At 41.4% G+C, this 25,545-nt stretch overlaps 1 protein-coding gene across 3 annotated transcripts in view; it reads left to right on the top strand.

Annotated features, from left to right (window-relative positions):
• Window positions 1-22,089: 22,089 nt before the first annotated feature.
• Virma (vir like m6A methyltransferase associated) overlaps window positions 22,090-25,545 on the top strand; it is a 66,860-nt gene continuing 63,404 nt past the window's right edge. For all 3 annotated transcript variants that reach the window (XR_013088913.1, XM_076835691.1, XM_076835690.1), the window contains exon 1: window positions 22,090-22,376. Coding sequence is in view for 2 of the 3 variants with exons in the window: in XM_076835691.1 (XP_076691806.1) it covers window positions 22,314-22,376 (63 nt within the window). In the remaining variant the exon portion in view is untranslated. The remainder of the gene's footprint in view (window positions 22,377-25,545) is intronic.

Raw genomic sequence — 25,545 nt, 5'->3', positions numbered from 1 at the left:
AGTTTTTCATTAGACATTAACAATTTACACTCCATAGCTGAATCATTGCATTTAGAGCAAACAGATGTATTCTTTAGAAGTAGTTGCATTAATTGGGAAAGTCATGTTTTTTCCTTCATACTTAATGGTCATATGAGAAGTCACAACTATACTTATTAAAGGAATACAAAAACAAATCAACCCATTCCCAGAAACATACTGCGCTCCTCCAGAGGATGGACGCCTTGTGCCATCCACCTCACTAGGGCCTTGCCATTGCCTGAGTAAGGGGAGGGGTGCAGCATGATCTCAGTTGACATCTCCCATTTCATCTTTAGCTCTTTCATTCAAACCCATCCACTTTCTGAACTTATTGGTCTTTCTACCTTGGCTTAAATTACTATACCAACCTGGAACTCTTTCCCCTCCTCTCTGGCTATCTCATTCTTATCTATACTTTAGAAACCACCTAGTTCTAATTCTATTTCCTTGAAGAGTAACTAATAATGCTAGGTCTCTTGTATGTACTCATTCAACAGACATATAAAGGGGGCTCTGTTGTATCTAGGTTCTATTGGGCAAGGAAATACAACCAGGAAAATGATGTAGTCTTTGCCTTCAAGGGGATTACAGTTTCTAGAGGGAAGGTCAATTCGCACACCATCCAGGAAAAATAAGTTATAGGATAAAGTATGTGTACAATAAGAGCACCCAGGAAGCCCCTGTGCTAATATTGGGTGTGGAGGTCAGGGGGAGTTTTTCCAAGTCCTGAAAACTAAATAGAGAGCTGGCAAAGAAGAGACAAGGACATTTTAAATTTATTTATTTGGTACAGGAGTTTGAACCCAGGGGTGCTTAACCACTGAACCACATCCCCAGCCCTTTTTATTTTTTTATTTTGAGACAGGGTCTTACTAAGTTTCTTAAAGCCTTGCTAAATTGCCGCGGCTGGCTTTGAACTTGTGATCCTTCTTCTTCAGCTCCGGAGATGCTGGATTTACAGGCATGCACACTGGCACCTGGCAGATTATTCTCTCTTCTGCAAATTTCTTTTTCATTCTTCTCTTCCTTACTCCATGCTGGTTGACTATATGCCACATTACCTGTACCTCTCTACCCTTCAGCTTCTAATTGGGTTAAAAGAGAGAAACAGAGCCTGGTGCGGTAGCACACGTCTGTAATCCCAGCGGCTCAGGAGGCTGAGGCAGGAGGATCTCAAGTTCAAAGCCAACCTCAGCAACTTCGAGGGGCACTAAACAACTCATTGAGATCCTGTCTATAAATACAATACAAAAATAGGGCTGGCGATGTGGCTCAGAGATAGAGTGCCCCAGAGTTCAATTCCCAGTACTGTCCCCCCTCAAAAGAGGGGCGGAGAGAGAGGGAGGGAGGGAGGGAGGGAGGGAGGGAGGGAGAGAGAGAGAGAGAGAGAGAGAGAGAGAGAGAAAGAGAGAGAGATATCAGAGGATGGAAGGAGAATCTGAGGTACACATTTCCTGCCAAGCTGAAGTTTTATCAGGGTTGAATTCTGCTCAGCCAGTGTTTCTCACACTATCAGTGGTAAACAGTCTTTTTAAGTCTATCATCTCACTTCTGATTAGTACTTTTCAAATGACAATAAAAATGAATTACCGGGCTGGGGATGTGGCTCAAGCAGTAGCGCACTCACCTGGCATACATGTGGCCCAGTTCGATCCTCAGCACCACATTTTTAGTGTCCACCGAAAACTAAAAAAAAAAAAAAAAAAAAAAAAAAAAAAAATTCTCTCTCTCTCTCTTTTAAAAAAAAAATAAATTACCAATGGTTCAATCCCAGCACTACACACTCACACACACACATACACACACACACACACACACACACACACACACACAAAATTAAAATGAAAGCCATAAAAAATATCCTCAGGTTTTTTATTATTTGGTTTTTTATTATTTGCTATTGAAGTTTCCAAATGCTCTCTCCCAATTTCTGTACAACTCATCACAGAGAGAGTCACATCACTTGTGGGCTGCTGGCTCATTGCTTATGCTACATCTCTGATGATTTCTGTGACGTCTCCTTCCCTGGTTCCTTCAGCCCTACTGTGGTACTCCTTTAGGATGCATGGATGTTTTAACCTTGACTCTGCTCTCATGCTTGTAAATAGTTCTTTGAACATTTTTTTCCTTTTCTTTTTAACTTTATTGAGGTATAACTGACATACAATAAAGTGCATATGTATTTCAAATATACGATTTGCTAAGTTTTAACAGTGTCCATTGTAAAACCATCACCACAATCAATATAATGAATGTATTCATTGCTTCAAATGTTTCATTAAATGATCTTTCTTTCTTTTCTTTTTTTCTTTTTTTTTTTTTGGGAGAGAGAGAGAGAGAGAATTTTAATATTTATTTATTTTTTTAGTTTTCGGCAGTCACAACATCTTTGTTTGTTTGTGGTGCTGACGATCGAACCTGGCCCGCACGCATGCCAGGCGAGTGCACTACCGATTGAGCCACATCCCCAGTCCCTAAATGATCTTTCTTTAAATTTTTTTTGGGGGTGCTGGGGATGTAGGTCAATGATAAAGTATTTGTCTAGCATTCGTAATGCCTGGATTTGATACTCACAACTTCCAAGAAAGAAAGAAAAATCCTTGAATTAAATCTTTGGAATGTCCCACCTTTTTCTTGTCATATCCAACCTGAATCCCAGATCTTGAAAATTCAGGTTTTCTTACTCCAAGTTCAGTGCTCTCTCTCTCTCTCTCTGTACTGGGGACTGAATACAGGGGCACTTTAACACTGAGCTGTATCCCAGCCCTTTTTATTTTGAGAGGTTCTTGCTAAGTTGTTTACAATCTCCCTAAGTTACTGAGGCTGGCTTCAAACTTGTGATCCTCCTGTCTCAGCCTCCAATGTTGCTGGGATCACATGTCTGTGCCACCATGTCTGGCTAGCACTCTCTTTACACTATATTCTATAATTTTATGAACAGTCTTAGATAATTGGTCATCTTTCTGATGTTTGTTGAATAAGTTCTTAAATAAAAGCAAGTCTTTTGACAACTCATTTAATGCTAACAGCATCTTCAACTCTACCTAGCATTTTTACTTACTCTTAAAAACAAAATGCTAAACCAGGTAGGGTAGTGACTGCCTGTAATCCCAGCTACCAGGGGGGATGAGGCAAGAGGATCACAAGTTCAAGGCCAACCTCCTCAATTTAGCAAGACCCTAATCTCAAAATAGAAAGGGCTGGGCATGGAGGTGCACATATGTGATCCCAGCAACTTGGGAGGCTGAGGAAAGGAGGATCTCAAGTTTGAGGACAGCCTCAGTAACTTAGTGAGGCTGTAAATAGTTTAGCGAGACCCTGTCTCAAAAAAAAATTTTTTTTAAATTATTTTAAAAAGGCCTAAAGATGCAGCTCAGTAGTAGAGTGCCCATGAGTTCAACCCTTAGTACTAAAAACACACATATACACATGTATACATAGGTGCTAAATGGATATTAATGAAAAGGCTGAAGTCACTAGTCCTCAAGAGTATAGGAATAAAGTTAAGATCAAATTTATATTAAGCTACAATTGCTAATAATTAGTATCTAAAAAGTTAGTTTTTTTTTTTCCTGTATAACTGTGAGTTATGTTATACTAATTTGCATGGGAAACTCTAAGCGGTTTGCAGGGTTTCCCAAATGATTTTTGATCACAGACTTTTTTCCATGGGGCTTCTTCAGGGAACAGGATTCCTGAGAAGTATGTTATGCCTTCACCAGGGTGGAAAATCAGTTGAAAAATAGCTGGGGTCATTAAATTTTTTCAGAACAACTAGCACTAATGGGTATGCTTATTTTGAGGCAGTTTATATATATCATAGATTATAATCTGTTTCTCAAATCTTGATCTTAATCTCCAGGCTACATACTGAAGAATGATCTGGAAAATTCACAGCAAACTGGGGGCTGCAGGGAATTCTATTCATGTGTCCTGGAGAAAGATGGCAGCTATTACTCTCAGTGTGCTCCAAGAGAGAGGACACGAAGCACTTTATGTTCCTGATGGTGGATAAATGACTCCCAAATCAGCTGTTCCTTTCCAAGAGAAAGAGGTACTTGTTCTCAGGAGAGGTTGAAATACTTGGCAGTTCACTCAGACCACCCTCCTGCTCTGTGTACTTGTGTGAATGCCAGTCACTTGGAAGGGAGCTCATTTATTACCAAATAAATGCTACCTTAAACTATTGTCTGCCAGTTGGATCTCTCTTCCCATCTTTTTTTCTTTTTGTCAAGTTGTTTCTAGTAAATATTCAGATTTGCATGAATTACCTTTTCTTATTAGTGACAATTTTTGTTTTTCTTTAAAGATCTCTTTTCACTGAGAGGTGGTAAAAATCTAAGAAGGAAGGACACAGTAGCTGGTAAAATCCGCAGTAGCTACTGCACACTGGTTATAGAGCCCTGTTCTGTGAGACTCTATAATCTAATGAGCAAGATAGACAAAAATGAAAGAACTTGAACAGTACAATCCAAGGATTTGACATACGCACAATACTATACAAATACGCACAATATACTATTCAATAATGAGGTTCAAAATAGTTCAAATTTAATTAATTAATTTAATAAACATTTTCGAGAGAAACTGGGGATGTATTGGTGAACTATCATTATATCAAAAGAGGTTCACAGGCTATAAATGGGAACTGACTTAAGTCTGGGTAATTTATTTAATTTTTATTTTTTAGTGCTATGGATTGAACCCACAGCCACTTTACCACCGAGCTATACCCCCAGCCTTTTTTTTTTTTTTAAATTTTGAGACAAGGTCTTGCTAATTTGCTAAGATTGGCCCCAAACCTGTGATCTCCTACCTAAGCCTCTGGAGTAGTTGGGATTACAGGTGTTACTACCACAGTCAGCTGAGACTGGGTAATATTTTTTTCTTTCTGTGGTACTGAGGATTGAACCTAGAGGCCCTCTACCACTTTTATTTTGAGATAGAATCTCACTAAGTTGTAGAGGTTGGTCTTGAATTTGTGATCCTCCTGCCTCAGCCTCTGGAGCAGCTGGGATTATAGGTATGTGCCACTGTGCTCGGTGAGACTGGGTAGTTTATAATGAGCATAAGTTTATTGCCTCACAGTTCTGGAGGCTGGCAAGTCCAAGGTCAGGGTGCCAGTCGTCTGGCAAGAACCTTCTTGCATTATCACATGGCAGAAGCTGGAAGGGCAAAGAGGCAGAAGGGGATGGAACCTGCCATTTTACTTTATTATTTTCTTCTGGTGCTAGGGTTCCAGTCGCAAGGTAGGCAAGTACTCTACAACTGAGCCACAACCCCGGTCCTAAACTTACTGTTTCATAATGGTGTTACTCTCACCCATGAGGGAATAGTGCTTTTGGCTGTATTACCTTTCCCAAAGACCTTATCTTCTAACACTGCCACTAAAGCTGTGGGGATAAATATTGAAACCAGTTGGCAGTTGTCTTTTTGCTCTCCTGATAGTGTCATTTAATGCACAAAAACTTTTAGTGCTGATGAAGTCCTATTTATTTTTCCTTTCTGTTGCTTATGCTTTTGGTATCATATCCAAGAATTCATTTCCAAAACCCCAGTCATGAACATATGCCCCTCTGTTTTCTTCTCAGATTTGTATGGTTTAGTTCCATGATACTTTTTTGAGTTAATTTTTGTATGATATTAAGCCTAGCTTTTGCATGTGGATATCGTGTTTTCATTCTTTTGTGTGTGAATATTAAGTTATATCTCTATTAGTTGAAGATGATTCTTTCCCCACTGACTGATGTTGGCAATACGGTTGAAAATCATTTTACCAAATATGTAAAAGTTGATTTGTGGACTCTTAATTCTGTTCTATTGGTCTATATGGTAGTTTCTCTCTGTTTACAGTTTTGCTTTTCATTGTTTCAATTACCCACAGTTAACTATGGGCCATAATATTAAATGAAAAACTCTAGAAACAATTCAAAACTTTTAAATTGTATATTATTCCAAGTAGCATTAGGAAATCTTGTGCCATCACACTCCATCCTGTCTGAGACATAAATCATTCCTTTTTCCAACATACCTACTCTCTATATGATATCTGCTCATTAGTCGCTAGATAGCCAGCTTGGCCATCAGAGTGACTCTCACTGTATCACTGTGCTTGTTTTCAAGTAACACTTACTTAATAATGGCCGCAAAGGTCGAGAGTAGTAATGTTTACAATTTGAATATGCCAAAAAGAGGTCATAAATTGCTTCCTTTGCAAGGCACTGTGGTGCACACCTGTAATCCCAGCGGCTGGTGGGGTTGAGGCAGGAGGATCACAAGGTCAAAGCCAGCCTCAGCAAAAGCGAAGTGCTAAGCAGCACAGTGTGACCCTGTCTTTAAATAAAATACAATATGGCTGGGGATGTGGGTCAGTGGTTGAGCACCCCTGAGTTCTGTCCCTGATAGCTTAAATAAATAAATAGCTTCCTTTAAGTGAAACAATGAATGTTCTTTTTAAAAAAAATATTTTTTTAGATGTTGGTGGACCTTTATTTTATTCATTTCCTGATAAGAAGTGCTGAGAATTGAATCCAGTGCCTCACACATGCAAGGCAAGTGCTCTACCACTGAGCCATACCTCCAGCCCAAGATGAATGTTCTTGACTTAATTAGGAAAGAAAAAAGTTTAAGATCTATAGTAAGAACAAATTTGAAAATGTGAAGATTTTGCTGCCTCTCCTCATACTCTAAAACTTTTAGTGTATAATAAGGGCTTAATTATAATGGAAAAGGCCTTAAATTTATATAGGTATGTGTTGGAAAAATATAGTATATTTAGTACATACCTGATGGGTAAGGGTAACTACTATATGTCTACCTTCATGTCATTATCACAGATTTTTTTTTTTTTTTGGTACTGGGGATTAAACCCAGGGCTGTTTTGCCACTGAACCACACCCCACTCCTTTTTACTTTTATTTTGTTTTAAAAAATATTTAATTTTTAGTTGTAGTAGGACACAAAACCTTTATTTTATTTATTTATTTTTATGTGGTGCTGAGGATTGAACCCAGGCCCTCACATGTGCTAGGCAAGCACTGTACCACTGAGCCACAACCCCAACCTTTAACTTTTATTTTAAAACGGGGTCTTGCTAAATTGCTGAGGCTGGCCTTGCACCTTCAATCCTGCCTCAATCTCCTGAGTCACTGGATTACATGTGTTCTCTACCACACTCATCACACAGTTTTGATTATTACAGCTTTGTAGTTAAGTTTTGAAATCAGGAATTGCAAGTTCTCCAAATTTGTTTTGTTTCAAAGACTGTTTTAGCTATTTGGAGCCTCTTGAAATTCCATATGAATTCGATGATCAGCTTTTTCATCTCTGCAGAAAAATATGCAATTGAAATTTTGATGGGAATTGTAATGAATCTAAATAACTTTGGGCAGTATTGCCATCTTAATGATATTATGTCTTCCAATCTATGAATGTGTAAAATATTTTTATTTGCTATAATCTTTATTTTTTAAGCAATATTTTGTAGTTTCCAGTGTATAAATCTTCACTTTGTTGGATAAATTTTTTCCTTAGGTAGTTTATTCCTTTGGATGCTACTGAACTTTATGTAGGCTTTTGAAAGCCACACTGAGGAGGTCATATTCAGGGTAAAGGACACCATGTAAGTAAGGGCATGGAAATGTTAAATACCTCTGTATTAAGGGATTCAGTCTAGCTGGGAATGATTGAATCACCCAGGTGATATGGTAAGGACAATGGGAAAGAGTGAGCCAAATTGAACTTGAGGTCTCATGTGCTGTGAAAAGTATGGATAAGGAATTCTGGATTCTCCCCAAAGTTTAGTTATTATTGCCATATCCTGAATGTGATAGTGTGTTAGTCAGCTTTTCATCACTCTGACAAAATACCTGAGAAAAATAACTTGAAGGAAAAAAGACTTATTTTGGCTCACAGTTTCAGAGGTTTTAGTCTATGATTGGCTGGCTTCATTGCTATGGACCTGCAATGAGACAGAGTATTAAGGCAGAGAGGGTGTGGTGGAGCAGAGCTGCTCACATCATGGTGGGTGACTCTGAAGAAGGGGGTGGAGAGAGAGAGAGACTCTCTCTGTGTGTTCAGGGACAAGATATAGGCCCCAAAGGCTTACTCCCTTCAAGTTGGTTCCACTTCCTACAGTTTCCACCACCTCCCAATAAAACATTCAGTTATGAATTCATCAGTGGATTAATCCATTTTTCCATTGATGAGGTTAGAGCCCTCGTGGTCCAACCATTTTCCTAATGCTGCTCCTCTGAATATTGGTGCACTGGGGATCAAGCCTTCAACACATGAGCCTTTGAGGGACATCCTAGATCTAAACTGTAACAGTAAACTCTCACCCATATCATTGAATGTGAGTGGTCTACGTGATCCAATTCAGGGTACCAATCCTCAAAACTGATTTGAAAAAAAGAACATCACCAAAGATATATGTCTGGCAGGTAATCACATTAAGAGATATACAATAGCATATGTCATTATTAAATTGCAAATTTAGACAGTGACATACCACAACACACATATTAGAATGGTCAAAATGAAAAACACTGGGAAACCAAATGCTTATGAGGATGTAGAAGAATAGGAACACTTATCATTGCTGGTGAGAATGCAAAATGATACAGACACATAAACAATTTTTATTGTTGTTTCAGTACCAGAGATCCAACCCAGGGCCTTATACATTCAAGGCAAGCATTCTACCACTGAGTTACATCGCCAACCCATTAATGGTTTATTTCAAAGCTAAAAATAGTCTTATATGATCCAGCAATTGTTCTCCTAAGTATTTAGTTAAATGAGAGGAAAACTTAATGTCTACACAAAAATCTGCACACAGATTATTTATTATTTATAGTAGTTTTATTCATATTTCCTGAAACTGAAGGAAAACATAACATTCTTCAAAAGATAGTTTTTTGATGTTGTTCGGTACCAGGGATTGAACTGAGAGGTGCTTAACCTCTGAGCTACATCCCCAGACCTTCTTAATGTTTTATTTAGAGATAAGGTCTCACTGAGTTGCTTAGGGCCTTGCTAAGTTGCTGAGGCTGGCTTTGAACTCACGATCCTCCTGCTTCAGCCTCCTGAGTTGCTGGCATTACAGGCATGTGCCACTGTGCCTAAAATAGCTTTTTATTTAATATTTATTTTTTAGTTTTAGGTGGACACAATATCTTTATTTTATTTTTATGTGTGCTGAGAATTGAACCCAGTGCCTCACACATGCTAGGCGAGCATGCTACCGCTTGAGCCACATCCCTAGCCCCAGCTTTTTTTTTTTTTTTAATGACAAGTTCTTCCTATGTTGCTCAGGCTGGTCTTTAACTCTAGGCTCACGAATCTCTCCTGTTTCAGCATCCTATGTAGCTGGGAATACAGATGCATTCTACTGCACCCAGATTTATGAATAAATACACTGTTTTATATTCAGACAATGAAAAAATTTTCATAAAGCTATTAAACCATAAAAACACATGGATAAATCTTAAATGAATATTATTTAATCAAAGAAGTCAGTCTGAAAAGGCTACATATTGTATGATTCTAACTATATGGCATTCTGGATAAGGCAAACTGTTTCTACAAAAGATAAGAACTCTTTCACTAGGAGGGATGGAGGGATGAATAGGTAGAGAACAGGAGATTCTTAGGGGCATGAAACTATTCTCTATGGAGGGCAATATGCATTTGTCAAAATTGTTCAATACTCCTGGGCACAGCGGTGCACACCTGTAATCCCAGTGGCTCATGAGGCTGAGGCAGAAGGATCGTGAGTTCAAAGCCAGCCTCAGCAAAAGTGAGGCGCTAAGCAACTCAGTGAGACCCTGCCTCTAAATAAAATACAAAATAGGTCTGGAGATGTGGTGCAGTGATCAACTACCCCTGAGTTCAATCCCCAGTGCCCTGCCCCCCCAAATTGTACAATACTAAGAGTAAACCCTAATGTAAACTATGAGTTGGTTATTAATAGTATCGATGCTGGTTCATCAGTTGAATGAAATATACCAAGTAATATAAGATAATAAGAGGGGACTCTTTGAATGGGGAAGGAAAAGGTATACGGGAACGTTCTGTAATATCTGTTCAACTTCCTGTAAACTCCTCTAAAAAAATGAATGAAACTGTCACACACTAATCTCAGGTGTAAAAGACTATCAAAGCTAAGTGTGTTAGTGAGCTTTGTGTCACTGTGGCAAAATACCTGAAAAAAACAACTTAGAGGAAAAAGATTTGTTTTGGCTCATGTTTTCAGTCCATGGTCAGCTGGGTCCATTGCTTTTTTTGCCTAAGGTAAGGCTGAACACCATGGGAGAAGGGCATGGTGGAGGGAAACTGCTCTTCTTGTGGCAGCCAGGAGGGAGATAGAGATAGAGATAGAGATAGAGATAGATAGAGATAGATAGATAGATAGATAGAGAGAGAGAGAGAGAGAGAGAGAGAGAGAGAAAGATACAATCCTCAAGGGCAAAGACACTTCTACTGTAGGTCCAACCTCCTATAGTTTCCACCACCTTCCAATAATGCCATCAAATTATTAATTTACTGAAGAGGTCAGAGCCCTCATAATTCAATAATTTCCCCCAAAGACACACCTCTGAACACTGCTGCATTGAGGACCAAGTTTTCAACACTTGAGACTTTTCGGGTCATTCAGAACCAAACTGTAGCAGTAAAACAATGAGACTATATAAAGACTAATAATGAAAGTATATTTGTTATAACTAAGGCAGAACTTAGAGTGAAATTGATAGATATAAATGCATAGTAATAAGAAATATGAATATAAATAAATTAAGAACCAACTGTAGACATTAGAAAGAGTGTATAAGCCTAAGGAAAGCACAAGGAAAGAATTAGCAAATTCAAAAGCAGAAACTGAGTAATCAGAAAACAGAAAATATTAGAAACAAATACGAATAAAAAAATTGGTTCTTTAAAAAAAACTAATAGCAAAAAGAATATACTGTTAGCTAATAGAGAAAATTGGCAGGCTGTGGAAGAGGGTGCATGGAAGATTTACTTAAAAATTAATTTAATATTTAATATTTCAGACATACTAATAGATAAAACCAATAACAGGAGGCACACCATGTGAAACCACTACCAACCTTAAAAATAAAAGATTGTCAAACAGAATCATAGCCTTTGGGACAGGAGTCCCCTGTGTTTCTTCTTTGCTAGCAAAGCAATAAACTTTCTTTTTCCTTTTTCTCAAAACTGTGTCCTCATTATTGGTTTGGCATCTGGGACAAGGACTGAGCTTTCAGCAACACTCTTAAGGTCAAAATGTATTCCATAGTATGGCTAGACCATGAAATGCATCTTGCCATAGGTAACTACCAGCAGAGACATAACTGTCGTATAAGCACCAGAAGGCAGTATCCTTAGAAAGTTTATACAATGAAAGTTTATGTAAGTTTACAGGCAAGATAACCAATGAGTGCTCTCTTTTATATATGGTATCTGACATAGAAGGGCCAAACTTTCATTTGAAGACCTGTCTTATATCTGTTTGCTTTGACTAAGTCAATTCATGATCATTAACATTGTTTCCTTTGATTTTTGTTAACTTTTTGTTTCGAGGGGGCAAAATTGCAACATATGCAGTGGAGGGGAGAAATAAAGAATATCCTCTGACTTCTGTCCCTTTCAATGCTTTATTCACTCAAATTACTCAACACAATTTCACTCTATAGGTTCTTAATCAAGAAAACAACAATCCTTAAAGCTAGGCACTGCAATAGACATAATCAATTCACAGCAAACAATTCTAGATTAATTAATTCACAGCAAACAATTCTAGATTAATTCTAAGCACTGCAAAACACACTTAATTATGAGACTAATGACAGACATTTCCTCTGCATGCTAAGTTCAAAAGTCTAAATGTCTAGCAGATGCACACTCACTCAGACGGCGGTGATCGGATCTGGAACCAAGGCAGGCTTTTCCTGGCGTGGAGTGTATGACTGGTGGAGGAGAGGGTCTTAGGGAGAAGTTGCAGCTCTCACCAAGGTCCAGATGAGGCGGTAGAGTTTGAGAGCTGTGAGGATCACACAGAGGCTCAGGAACGATGACAAGTGATGGGATGTCAGGTCCTCATCAGGCTATCCAGCTCAGAGTGCATCCTTGTTTTGGCTGGCTGAATCCCTGTTCATTTGCTCTATCATTTATACTAAATTTTGGGGCTTTTGACTCCCCTTTCAATCCTTATCAGCTACCACCGGATTTCTCAGTGACATCATTTACCCTGGGGTCAGAAACATCTGGTCTAGTGATCTCCACCCTGATCTTCTCAAATTTCCCTCTTGTCACACAGGACAGCCTGCCAGGGGCTTCACTCTGTATCAGGGTGAGGGGAAGTAACTTGTTAGAGGCCATGCTGGAGGGCTCTGTGGGTATTGCCTGGTGAAACTGCAGGTCAAACTGGAGTTTTTAAAATGGAGTTGCTTAGACTAAGCCTAAGGCCATCCTAACACCCATACAGACCTGTGATTATTGGTACCATACACTTTGGATTCTAATTTGTACTTTAAAAGTTAAAATTAGTAAAAAAAAAAAAAGTGCTTTGGAGAGCACTTTGCCAAGTTGGTGTTCTTCAAAATAAAATTAGGATAGCAAAAGTCTTGAATTCGTATAGGAATAACAAATTTGATTGGTATTTATTCATGTATTTGATGTTTTATAGCTGGATAAAGTAACCTGGATGGCCATCTTAAGTGACAGCTGCCATACTAAGGAAAAAGTTTTGCTTTCCCACTCAAGGGCCTTTCTGAGAAAGGCTCACCACTCCCTCATACCAACCCAATCCTTAACTGCCTGCATTAAGACCTGCTTGGCTCTGATTCTGAGCCTGCCCTAAAAAATCCCAGAACCCAAGCCTATTTTGCCTCTCTCTCCTATAGAGAGATAGCTTTTATTTGCCAGTGCTGATAAATAAACTCTCATGTGTAGCTCTGCCTGGTCCTCGTCTTTCATTTCTCACCCATCTCTTTTTCCTCGCTTACTTCATTTTGGTGATGAAACTTGGGATTGCATTCCCAGTGTGCCTGCTCCCCTCTTGGAGGGTCACTGAGCATCCCCGGGTCCTGATCTGAATTCCATTATGTGACCAGACCCTCCATTCTGCTGAACTTCTCTCTGTACCCACCACCAGACATTTCAGGTAAGACCCTTGTCTCTGGTCAACCTAAATGACCTACAGGTCCCAGGAAGTGACTGTTGATCATTGGGCACTCCCAGAGTTACCGTGTGGTTGAGAGCATTCTCAGCCACAGCTTTCACAGCTATGGCTGATCCCTATTGTCAACCGAGTCTATATGTCGTCTTTTATTTGAGAAAAAACCACCAAGGATGATTGTGAGTTGTTCCTGGTGAGACCTCTCAGCCTTGGGTTCAGCTCTACGGGCTTTGCCCCTTCTACAGGCTTCTGCCCCTACTATGTAGTCCCGGCCAGACACTAAAGTGCCTCTTTCCCTGACGCTTACCCAGAAGTGGTGGCAACCCCCTGAGAATAACAGTCGTCTCAACTAGGTGATACTAGAGACTGGGGGATACTCCACCTCTAAACTCACCTCCTATGTCTCACCATGTGCAGCTTCTCATCCATTCTCGCTCATAGTCCCCTAGGCTGCCTCCTGGCTAACCTAGGTTCTCTCTCTCTTACCCCCGGCCTAAACCCCTAAAGAACTTATCCACTTGTGCAATCTGATCTGGTATCAATATCTTTTGGATAACGACTCTACATGGCTGCCTAATGGCACTATAGTTCCCAATATTATCAGGGTGTTTTCAACTTTTGTGAGCATTCGGGAAAATGGAAAGAGATACCATATGTTCAGGCCTTCTCCTCTCTCTAAGCCCTCTCTCTGCAACTCTTGCTCTCCCACACAAGTCCTCTTAGCTCTCATCTCCCCTACCCAGTGGATGAGCCCCCACCATACCACAATTCTCTTTTTAATGAAGCTGCTGCAGCAACTGTCCCCTCAGCCCCTCCGCCCTTCTTTTTTTCCTACCACACACTCACAGGCTACTGCTGCCCAACTCACATCTCTGTGTCTTCTACATGAGGTGGCTGGGGTAGATGGTGTAATCCAGGTTCATGTACCTTTCTCTTTGTCAGATCTTTCATAGATAGAAAAGTGGCTCGGGTCCTATATTTCAAGTCCCACCATATATATCAAAAGAGTTTCAATATCTGACTCAATCATATAATTTGACCTTCCACGATATCCATATGAGTCTAATACCCTCCTGCTGGAGGAGCGCAACTGAGTTTGGGAGCAAGCTAGCAATTATGCTGATGAGGTACATCAGACCTCCCCTGCCCATCTGATTGGCACTGAAGCAGTTCCTAATCAGGATCCCAATTGGGATTATAATTCACCTACAGGAGTAACTAGAAGAAACCAATTCATTACTTACCTCATGGCAGGACTTAGAAAGGCAGCCCATAAGCCCATCAATTATGAAAAACTCCAGGAAATCATCCAAGGTAAGAATGAAAATCCTTCAGCATTTTTAGATTGCCTGACCAACGCTTCATTACTATATACCAATCTGGACCCTGAGGCGCCAAATGGGAGACAACTACTAATGACCTGCTTTTCTCCCAGAGTTTCCCCAATATTAAGGCCTAACTAAAGTGCCTTGAGAGGGGGCACTTAACTCCCACAACCTGAGGTTCTGGGAGTGACCTTTAAGGTGTATAATGAGAAAAATGAGAAGGCCTGGAAGCAGAAATATCAGATGCTGCTCAAGCCATCCGTCTGGCCTCAGCATCTGTCCCTGGTTCCACTGGCCCACAGAAGGGTCCCTCGGGACGCCCAGAACCTGTTTTAAATATGATCAGATGGATCACTGGGCTTGTACATGTCCCAAGCCTTGCAAGCCTCTGGGCCCTTGTTCTAAATGCCATCAGGAGGGACACTGAGCTGTTGACTGTCCCTGAGCACATAGCAACCCCCAGCCATCCAGCCATTCTGGTTCCCCTTTCCAACTCTTAGGACTGGCTGCAGAGGACTGACGAGGCCCAGGTCCCCATCACTGGACCACTACCATCACTTCTCGGGAACCCAGGGTAACTGCATATTTCAGGTATTCCTGTCTCCGTCCTTCAGACACTAGGGCTACATATTCAGTCCTCAAGGAGTTCTGGGGGCCTACTACTCGTTCTATGACCTCTATTGTCGGGATAAAGGGTAATCCTTACCAACCCTTATAGACACCTAGCTCTTTTGGTGCTTTTGGTTCTCTAGTTTTTACCCACTCCTTTGTCTTTCCAAAGTGCCTTGTTCCTGTAGGAAGGGACATCCTCACAAAGTCGGGGGCTATGCTTTCCTTCTCCCCTCATATACACTTCCATTGAGATTCGCCTGCCGCTCCCCCTGATCCTCACCCTTACCTTAGGACCATCCCCTATTCTGTCTGCCAGTGCCTTCCATTACCCACTTCAGAGGTGGACCCTACTGTCTGGGATGTTTCAAGTCCTTCTATCGCCTCACACCACAAGCCCATTCACATCTGTCTCAAAGACCCTCTCCATTTTCTGCCCCAATCAAAATACCTGCTCTCCCGACAAAAATTCCTAGGCTTTCAGCCTTTCATTCGAGACCTCTTGCAAAAGGGATTCCTTCGACCTACTCATTCCCCTTATAACACCCCCATCTTGGCAGTAAAACAGCCCAATGGTTCCTACTGCTTTGTCCAAGGCCTCTGTTCCATCAACTCTGCAGTCATCCCAATCTATCCCGTAGTAACCAATCCTTATACCCTTCTCTCTACCATTCCTCCAGAACCTCTTATTCCTTAGACCTGAAAGATGGCTTGTTCTCTATTCCCCTCCATTCTCACTCTCAAGACATTTTTGCCTTTACATAGATAGACCCTGAGTCTTGTAACTCCACTCAACTAATGTGGACAGTTCTCCCCCAAGGGTTCCGAGACAGCATCACTCACACATCTCACTCAGTCTATGGTGCTACAGTATGTTGATGACCTCCTTCTTTGCAGTCCTTCATTTGAGGTCAGTCATCAGGACACCTGTAAACTTCTTAACTTCCCTTCTTCCCGTGGCTATAGGATTTCTCCATCCTTGGCAATGATAACATACCTAGGCCTCCTCCTGACCCCTACACACAAAGCCATTACCGTTGATAGAAAGGGCCTTATCGCTAATATACCAACACCGTCTACTAAGGAAGAAGTTCTCTCTTTTCTAGGTATGGCAGGATTCCTCAGGGCTTGGATTCCTAACTACTCTATATTGGCTAAGTCTCTATATGATGCAGCCCTGGGGTCCACTCTCTGGAGCCTTATTGCACTCTGTTACAAAACCTTCACCAGGCTCCAGCAGGCCCTCCTCCAGGCCCCTGCTCTCCATCTTCCTGATCTCACACACTCATTTCACCTTTATGTGGCTGAAAAGCAGGGATTTGCTCTAGGCATCCTCAGACACATGCTGGGGCCAACCTTTGCCCCTGTGGCTTATCTATCGTAGGGTCTCGACCCTACTGTTCAGGGATGGGCCTCTTGCCTACAAACGTTGGCTGCAGATTCTCTAGTCATTAAAGAGTCAAAGAAACTCACCTTTGGGGCCCCACTCATCATTCTGGCTCCCCATCACCTAAAAGAACTCCTCACCTACATGGGCTTACATTCCTTAGCCCCCTGTCACCTTTTATCTCTACAGGTTTCACGGGTAGAAGATCCCGTCTTACTTTCCACATGTGCTCACCTTTAAACCCTGCTACTCTCCTGCCCACTCCTCAGGACCCTTCCACCTCTTCTCCTCTTACCCATTCATGCATTGAAACTCTGGAGGAGCTTCTTCCACAACCCTTCCACATACAGGAAGGCCCCCTGCTCCAGGCAACATACACATAGTTCACAGATGGCTCCTCCTTCCTTCAGGAGGGAGTTTGTAGGCAGGGTATGCTATAGTCTCTCTAACTTCCGGTTGTGGAAGCAGCTCCCCTCCCTGATAATACATCCAATCAGCAGGCTGAACTTGTTGCCCTCATCAGAATCTTCATTTTGGCAAAGGGAGCCTCCCTCAATGTCTACACTGACTCTAAATAAGCGTATTTATTTGGAAGGAGCGGGATTCCTTACCACCAAGGCTACTTCAATTACAAATGCCTCCTTTATCTCTGATCTCCTTCAGGCCTCCAAACTTCCCACTACCGTTGGAATCTCACATTGTAAATCCCATCAGACAGTCACCTCCTTCGTGACACTTGGCAACAGCAAGGCAGACTCTGAGGCGAGGGCTGCTGCCCTCCAACAGCCTACTCCGCCTGCGGTCCTCTGCCTCGCCAGTCCCGTGACGGACTCTGCCCCACCTGACACTGAACAGATGCTTACCTTCCTTCACAACCTCTTTTACCCTAACACCACATCTTTAAAACAATTTCTCACTTCCCACCTTAAACTCTGTCCAGAGGACCTACAATTTCTCTCTACCCTCTCTGCCTCCTGTGAAATCTGCCAAAAAACCAATCCCACTTCCAATCTCCGCCTACCTGCCTTCCCATTACACCAGGCAAGAGGACGTCTCCCTTGCTCTGATTGGCAGCTAAATTTCACCCATATGGCACTGGTCTAGCAGTACAAATTTCTCTCGTTGACACCTTCTCAGGACGGATCGAGGCTTTTCCTACCACCAATAAATATGCGCCTATGGTGGCCAGCATTCTTGTTGAACACATTCTTCCCCAATTAGGCCTCTGCTCCTCTATTCAGTCTGATAATGGTCCTGAATTTACTTCCCATGTTTCATGGTCTGTAGCTAAGACACTCAACATCTCCTGGCATTTTCATATCCCCTACCATCTCCAGTCCTCTGGCAAGGTAGAACATACCAATCAGACCTTGAAGAACATTCTCACTATCCCTTGGACTACACTTAGATTGGACTAAACTTCTTTCCTTGGCTCTTCTTATTCTTAGGTATGGGCCCTCCTAAAGAAGCCACTCAACATCTCCCCTTTTGAGCTTCTATATGGACAGCCTATTTCCCTGCTCAGCTCATCAACCTCTGATTCTCCACTACCCCTTGCTCCTCATCTTTTCTAGCCCCTTCTTGCATGCATAGGAAACTTCTTTGGCAATACGGTAATGCTGTTCTGGCAAAGACTAGTTCTGCCTCTTTCCCTTCTCCCACTCTTTCTCATGAAGACCTGGTATTTTTTAACCTCCCCAACAGGGCCGCCTCCTCCTCTCAGCTCTCTACAAAATGGGCTGGACCCTATCGGGTCATTCTTACCACTCCCTCAGTGGCCCACCTTGAGGGCATTCCATATTGGATTCATAATTCTCATTTATAATGGTTTTCTCTGCCCTTTTATACGGTGACACCCACAGGCCCTCTCAAGCTGTGTTTCTCCAGGGCTAGAACCCCCAGTCTTTCTTCGGACTCTGAGGATCACGAGGACACTGCAGAACCATGGGTACCATTCCTCCCTCTTTCATTTCTTCCCTCCTTCCTCATTCTGCACTCACCATCCAGGGGTACTACTACCAGGAATTATCATTCCAATTTCAAGGAGACTTACAGCAATATGCTCAAACTATACTAACTATACAGTACCCACTTGATTCTTTAGCTGTTGTGGTTCTGCAGAATTGAAGAAACCCTGATCTTTTTACAGCCAAAAAGGGAGGACTATGTACCTACAGGAGGAATGCTATTTTTATGTCAATCCAGTATAGTAAAGGACAAGATAAAACAACTCCAACAGGACCTTGAACATCAGAAACAACAGCTCTCTTCTACTGAAGGATGGGCATTTCCTTTCCTAACCCCTCTTTTTGGCATAGGCCTTCTGTTAATGCTTCCCCACTGTGTCATTAGATTTGTTCAAGACCAGATCCGTCCCCCCCAAAAAAACCTCTAATTAAGTTATAAACCAGCTTTTGTTACAGGAATATCAACCAATCCCTTGCCCAAAATTGGGGCACAGGGGACAGCATTCCACCACCACTCAACTTCTGTCATTGTTCTAATGACATTCTGCACGCCTGTTGAGGGATTCAAATGCTGCCCCTTCCCAGCAGGAAGCAGTTTTAGAATATTAATCTATGTCCCTGTTGCTTAAGGGTCCCAATAGAAAATAAAAAAGGGGAGAATATAAGGTCTTTGCTTAGCATCTGGATGGCCATCTTAAGTGACAGCCACTATTTTAAGGAAAAAGTTTTGCTTTCCCACCCAAAGACCTTTCTGAGAAAGGCTCACCACCCCCATACCAACCCAATCCTTAACTGCCTGCATTAGGACCTGCTCGGCCTCTGGTTCCTGAGCCTGCCCTATAAAAATCCCAGAACCCAAGCCTGTTTTGCCCCTCTCTCTTATAGAGAGATGGCCTTTATTTGTCAGCTCTGACAAATAAACTCTCCTGTGTATCTCTACCTGGTCTCCGTCTTTTATTTCTTGCTTACCTGTTTCTCATTCTTCGCTTTCCCTTTACTATATAATGCTGACTTCCCATACTAAAACTAACCCCAATTAAATGAAAACAGATTCTGTAAAGTTATAGATATTAAAGTTATAACCTGTTAGTCTCTCTTTAAGACTGGTGAAACTGGCTTGCTGGGTGTTTAAAACCAAAAACTCGAAGACCAAAGTCAAGGGAGTGAAAAGGCCAAGGAAAAAGTAGCCAACATTTTGGTCCTTGCCCTCTAAGGTCAGCCAGGATGGAGAGAATAATGGGCTCCCTTTCTGGGTCCTGCAACTCTGAACACATTCTTCCTCGATTAGGCCTCCCCTCCTGATCTGATCTGCTGATCAGGGAGATCGAGAGGACCTCTAGAGAACAGGAAGCCAACCAGTGCACATTCTGCAAAGAGAAGGGTCATTGGAGACAGAAATGTTCCTGATTGTTTCAAGAGAAGCCACATATGGTCAGTCAGACCCTGAACCATCCTGACAAGTGGCACCACTGGTAGAAGAAAGCTAAAGGAGCCAGGAGGCTTTGCACATGTCTCCAAGAGTGATCTCTGAGGAATCTCAGCTGACGCTTAAAAATAGATAGGAACAAGATCAGTTTTGTCCAACCACTTGGTCTTAAACACCCTGCAGGAGAGTATAGCCTAACAGCACAGTCCTACATGGACATTTAAAAGGAAAAACATTGTTTTTTAAAAAATGAAACTTATTATACATATTTGTGTCAGCCCTACCAAAATTAAGTAAAGCTGGACGCTATAAAGGTAGGGTTCTTGTGTTAGAGTGCTCAATAATAAGAATGATAAAAGTCACAAATTTGTCCCAAGTTAATTTGAGTCTGATTTCATAGGTATACAAGTTTTTCCCAACCTCCTACATTGATAAAGTTGATCTGTTTTTTTCCTGATAAAATTATGAATTGTGGGCTGGGGCTGGAGCTCAGTGCTAAAGTGCTCACTTGGCATACGTGAGGCACTGGGTTCGATCCTCAGCACCACATAAAAATAAAATAAAGGTATTGTGACCACATACAACTAAAAAAATACATATTTTTAAGAAAACTATGTGTTATGGTCCTCATGGTTTTCAGAGAATGGCTAAAATACTAATCGTTTTTGTGCTAATTGTTTACAAAAAAGTAATGCTTTGCTGTCTTTATTGTTGTCTTAGTATGATGTATGTATGCCTTGTCCACTCACCTGCCAGCTGCCACTGTGGATCTCTGGACTCTCCTGATGCTGAATGCCTTTAACTGTCCAGAGAACAAGGACTTTGGGTTACTTCACCCGCTTTCAGCATGAACTACCTTGGAGATGTGGTTGCCCACTTTCCATAGAAATGGAAGCTATAAATAGACAGTGGGGAAATGTAACAGGGGTTACATTTGATGCTTTGACTGTATCCCTTGTGGCTTTGAAACTTATATATTTTTTTCTATTTCCCAGCCTTCTTCTCCCTGACATTCTCCTCCCTGATCTTCTTCGAGATCTCTTTCCTAATCTCATTTTCTCTGACTCACCTCTTTTAAAAAAAAACCTCTTCCTGCTGATTTGCAGAATCACAGCTTTTGGGACAGGAGTCCTCTGCATTTTTTCTTTGCTAACAAAGCAATACACCTTCTTTTTCCTTTTTCTCAAAAAAAAAAAAAAAATTGTCAAAGCATTTGAAGCCCTTTTGTTCTTGTTCACTGCAAATCCCTCCACCTCAGTACTGTAATCATTCCAATGTACTTTATAATTTTATGGTACATATGCCCCTCAAATTTTATATTATTTTCCATTTTTCACAAAACTGTGTAAATGCTATTTTACACAGTTTCTCAATAGGTAGTGGGGTTTGAACCCAGAGCCTCACATATGCTACATAAGCACCGCTGCTGCTGAGCCACATCATCTGGCTTTTAGACTATCCACATTAGAAGACACAGATTTGTTCATTCTTTACGCCTGCTATATACTCTACACCCGCTTGTACTTATTTCTTGTGTAGTAGTGGCAATTAAGTTTTCAGCTTTTGTGTAAGTATGAAATGTGTGTGAATATTCTCATATTTCTAGGCATTTTTGGGATGTGCTCTAGATTTTTCCATAAAAGAGAGGTATGCGTATGTTATTTTACTTGCTATTTCCTTAAGGTGCTCTACCAGCGGCTTGTGCCAATTTAGGTGACCAAACCAGCTGTGTGCAGTTCCAGTTGCTCCAATACTCTTCAGTACATGACAGTCTTTTCACTGACCACCTTTTCATATTATTCTTGACATTTTCACTTACACAATTCTTTGAATTTTATTTCAATGAATCCTCACAATCATCTTATGGGTTACATATTATTCTTCACATTTTACAGATAAGAAAACAAAAGAGTCTCCATTTGCTGAAACAACACTTTCTTCTTCTAAAAATAATGCTTTACTTTGCAACTTCGCTCACTGCAACTCCAGATGCTAGAAAGATTGCTTTGGGGATGATATAGGAGGCTGGTCCTCCAGAGTTGGTAATGCTCCCTCCTCCAGCCTTTCAAAGCCTTCTCCACCCACTCCTCCCGGAGATCGTCGTGGCTCCGTAGCGCTACAGAACCACAAGGTTTGGACCGCTGGATACACCGTAGTCTCCTCCCCCTCCTCCCTTCTCTGTCCCCCCTGGGCGTTCAGAGGGCGCCCTTCGCCGCGCTGGAGAAGGCGGGGTCGGCCGCTTCAGGCAGCAAGGAGCTTTGGGATAGGCCGAGGCTTGAAGCGCTGGGCCTCTGATCACCGGAAGTGCTTCCGTTTCTCCCTCTCCTGAGCTGCAGTCTCCGAAGTTGGAGCGCTGCCCCGGAAGTCCTCCCCCTGTCCTCCGCCCGCGGCAAACATGGCGGTGGACTCGGCGATGGAGCTGCTATTTTTAGACACTTTTAAACATCCAAGCGCTGAGGTAAGGCTTGGCGACTTGATTCCGACCCTACTCCTCGACTTGAGGACTTTCACAAAAAAATCGTTAGCGTCCTAGATTTTTTGCTCCCACCGATTGTCGCTTTAATTCCTCGCGCACACACACCCCATCCCCCAGCTTGGGTGTGAGCTCTGCGTCTGAGGGAGGGGGCGGCAGAGCCTTCTTGCTTTAACTTGCATCCCCCTCCGCGGCGTCTTGCTGGAGTTGGCTGCTTTGCTGGCATTACTTTTTAGTGTTATTATGTTTTTCTGTCAACTTTGGGCCTTGAGAAGGGTCGAGGTTCTCAGGTAACCTCTCTGGGTGCAGGAGGTGTCTTGGGCAGCTGGTCGCTGACCGTAGTGCAGGAGTCTGAGCAGCTCCCTCGGGCTCTGTGATTCCCGAATTAACGACGTTTCTAAATTCCTTCGGCTGGATTCTTCTAATGGAAGTTTTGCCACACTTTGGGCTCAGGATTGTAGTGTTCTCCAGTTTGTCATGAAACTTTAATAGTTCGAAGGAGGTTCCACACATTAGGACATGAGATGCGTACAACCTCTTTGCGTGGAGACTATTTAGAAGTAGGAAGAATTGAGGGAATCGTAGTCAGAATTATTTTCAGCAAGCAAATGTATTGTCATTTTGAGGGGCGAGGGCACAGTGTTGTATAGCAATCTTTCTGTACCAAATTATTTACGGGTTCTTGAACGTGTGATATTTGAATATAGCTAGTTAACTGCAGGTTTCTGAAAGCCGGTCGAAAATGAACTTTAACGAAGTCCAAAGAGAAATTGGCGTGTATGTGTGTGTCTGTGTCTGAGAGAGAGTGCGCGAGAGCGAGCGCGCGCAAACTTCCTCTTCTGTCTTAATGTAAACTTAAATCATTTTAGAGAATTGTTCTTTCTTCGAAGATTTTTTTTTTTTTTTTCCCTTTCTGGTACTGGGAATTGAACTCTGGAGCGCTGTACGATTGAGCTACATCCCCAGTCCTTTTTATTTTGAGACAAGAGGTCTCTAAGTTGCTCAGAATGACCTCAAACTTGTGATCCTACTTCCTCAGCTTCTCCAATAGCTAGAATAACAGGCGTGAGCCACCAAGCCCAGCTAGACTATTTCTTCTGTGTTTATTAAGAGTGTGTTCTTGTATCAAGCTCCAAGAGGTTAGCTAGAGTCTCTTATTCTTGGTTGTATTTTCAGTGCTACAACAGTATCTAGAAAAATGTAGGTGCTCAATAAATGTTTGAGTGCAAAATGTTTAAAATGAATAGTCTTTGTTTTGTGAAATAGTGATGATATGGGAAGTGGTTAATTCTTTGATGTTTTATTTATTTATTTAAAATTTTGTTGTTGATGGACCTTATTTCTATTCATTTATTTATATGTGGTGCTGAGAATCAAAGCCAATGCCTCACACATGTGAAGCAAGCACTCTACTACCGAGCCACAATCCCAACCCAATTATCTTTTATTTTAATGAATGGTTTATAGGTCAGTAAAAGTCAAAAGTTTGGGTACTTTGAGTTATTATATCTTACTGACAGTGAAATAATATTTGGCCCTACATTCCATGTGAGTCAGTTGGCATGATTTGTTTAATGACGGCTGTATTCCGACTGCAATTCCAGCTAAGTTTTAGAAAACCCACAATGGCAGCAATAGTTGTAGCAGAACCTGTCATATACAGAAGTAGAAAGTAGGTAAATATTTGAAGAAAGCATATGGTGAATTAGTCCTATACTGTTCTAGTTTAGGAAAACTGGCATTCATTCATTATTTAATTGATTATTCTTTCTTTCATTCTTACACAAACATTGAAGGCCATGAGAAGATAGGACATGTAGTAAATGCCATCTTCTGGGAATGACTGGGAAAGTTTTAGTAGAGGTCACATTTGAACCAAGTCTTGAAAGAAAAATTTATGGGAGCTAAGATTTTTTTTGTGGGGCTGGGGATGTGGCTCAAGAGGTAGCATATTCGCCTGGCATGCGTGCAGCCCGGTTCGATCCTCAGCACCACATACAAACAAAGATGTTGTGTTCGACAAAAACTAAAAAAATAAATATTAAAATTCTCTCTCAAAAAAAAAAAGATTTTTTTTTTTTTTTTTTGTACAGCGGGATTGAATCTAGAAATGCTTTACCACAGAGCTATATCCCTAGCCCCTTTTTATTTTTTATTTTGAAACAGAATGTTGCTAAGTTGCTTTAGGGCTTTTCAAAGTTGCTGAGGCTAGTCTTGAACTTGTGATCCTCCTGAGTCCCTGGGGTTACAGGTGTGTGCCCCATGCCTGGTAAAGATAAGAAATCTTGTTCTCAAATGTTTCTTCTAAAAAAATTTATAACCAACTTGGTTTTGGGGATGTAGAACTGTATGTAGTCCCACTTACTTGGGAGAGTGAAGCATGGGTAACATAGTGATATACCCCTCACACAAAAAAAGTTTAACTGAACTGTAGATTAGCTCCACAAAATTATCATTCAAGTTAGAATGTGACAAAGTGCATAAAGAGGCACAATGGTGATTCCTTAGAGTTTATCATCTTTTTAAAAAACGCTTTTCATTATTGGATGTATTAGAATCCTAGTTTATATTTAACTTCCTTTGTGGATATTAAGGCTGCATGATTTCAGAAGGGAGAGATACTCTTCTTTTGAGAGTATTAAGAAAGACTTCATCTAGGCATTTACCATATGAACTTGGTCTTTGGTGGAAAGGTATGTACCGCAGCTATAGTTAGGAAAGGATGGTATTTTACTGGAATAGTAGTCATTTGTTTAGGTATGCTCAAGTAAGTGGCACCTGAGGGACAGTTCGAAGCCAGATCATTGAGCTCCTTGAATGTTCAATGAAGGAGCATAGATCTGTTGTACAAGTGGAAAGTTTTTGAGCAGGCAAATTATATGGTTAGTGAACTATATCAGGAAGATTAATTGATCAGTAATACCTAAAATTGTTCAAAGAAAATAGGTGTCAAATTCAGGAAGAAAAAATAAGGCATAATGAAAGATTGAATCAGCAGATGGGAATTAATGCTTGTTAGCCTTTATTGAATACTCCCCACCCACCCGCCTCCAGTGTTGGAGTTTGAACCCAGGGGCACTTTACTGCTGAGCTACATCCCTACCCTTTTTTATTTTATTTTGAGACAGGGTCTTGGTAAGTTGCCTGGATGGAG

This window comes from Callospermophilus lateralis, chromosome 16 (genome assembly GCF_048772815.1).
Source record: "Callospermophilus lateralis isolate mCalLat2 chromosome 16, mCalLat2.hap1, whole genome shotgun sequence".
In the NCBI taxonomy this organism is placed as follows: Eukaryota; Metazoa; Chordata; class Mammalia; order Rodentia; family Sciuridae; genus Callospermophilus; species Callospermophilus lateralis.
Note: the sequence above shows the minus strand (reverse complement) of the source record. Positions and strands in the feature narration are given on the sequence as shown.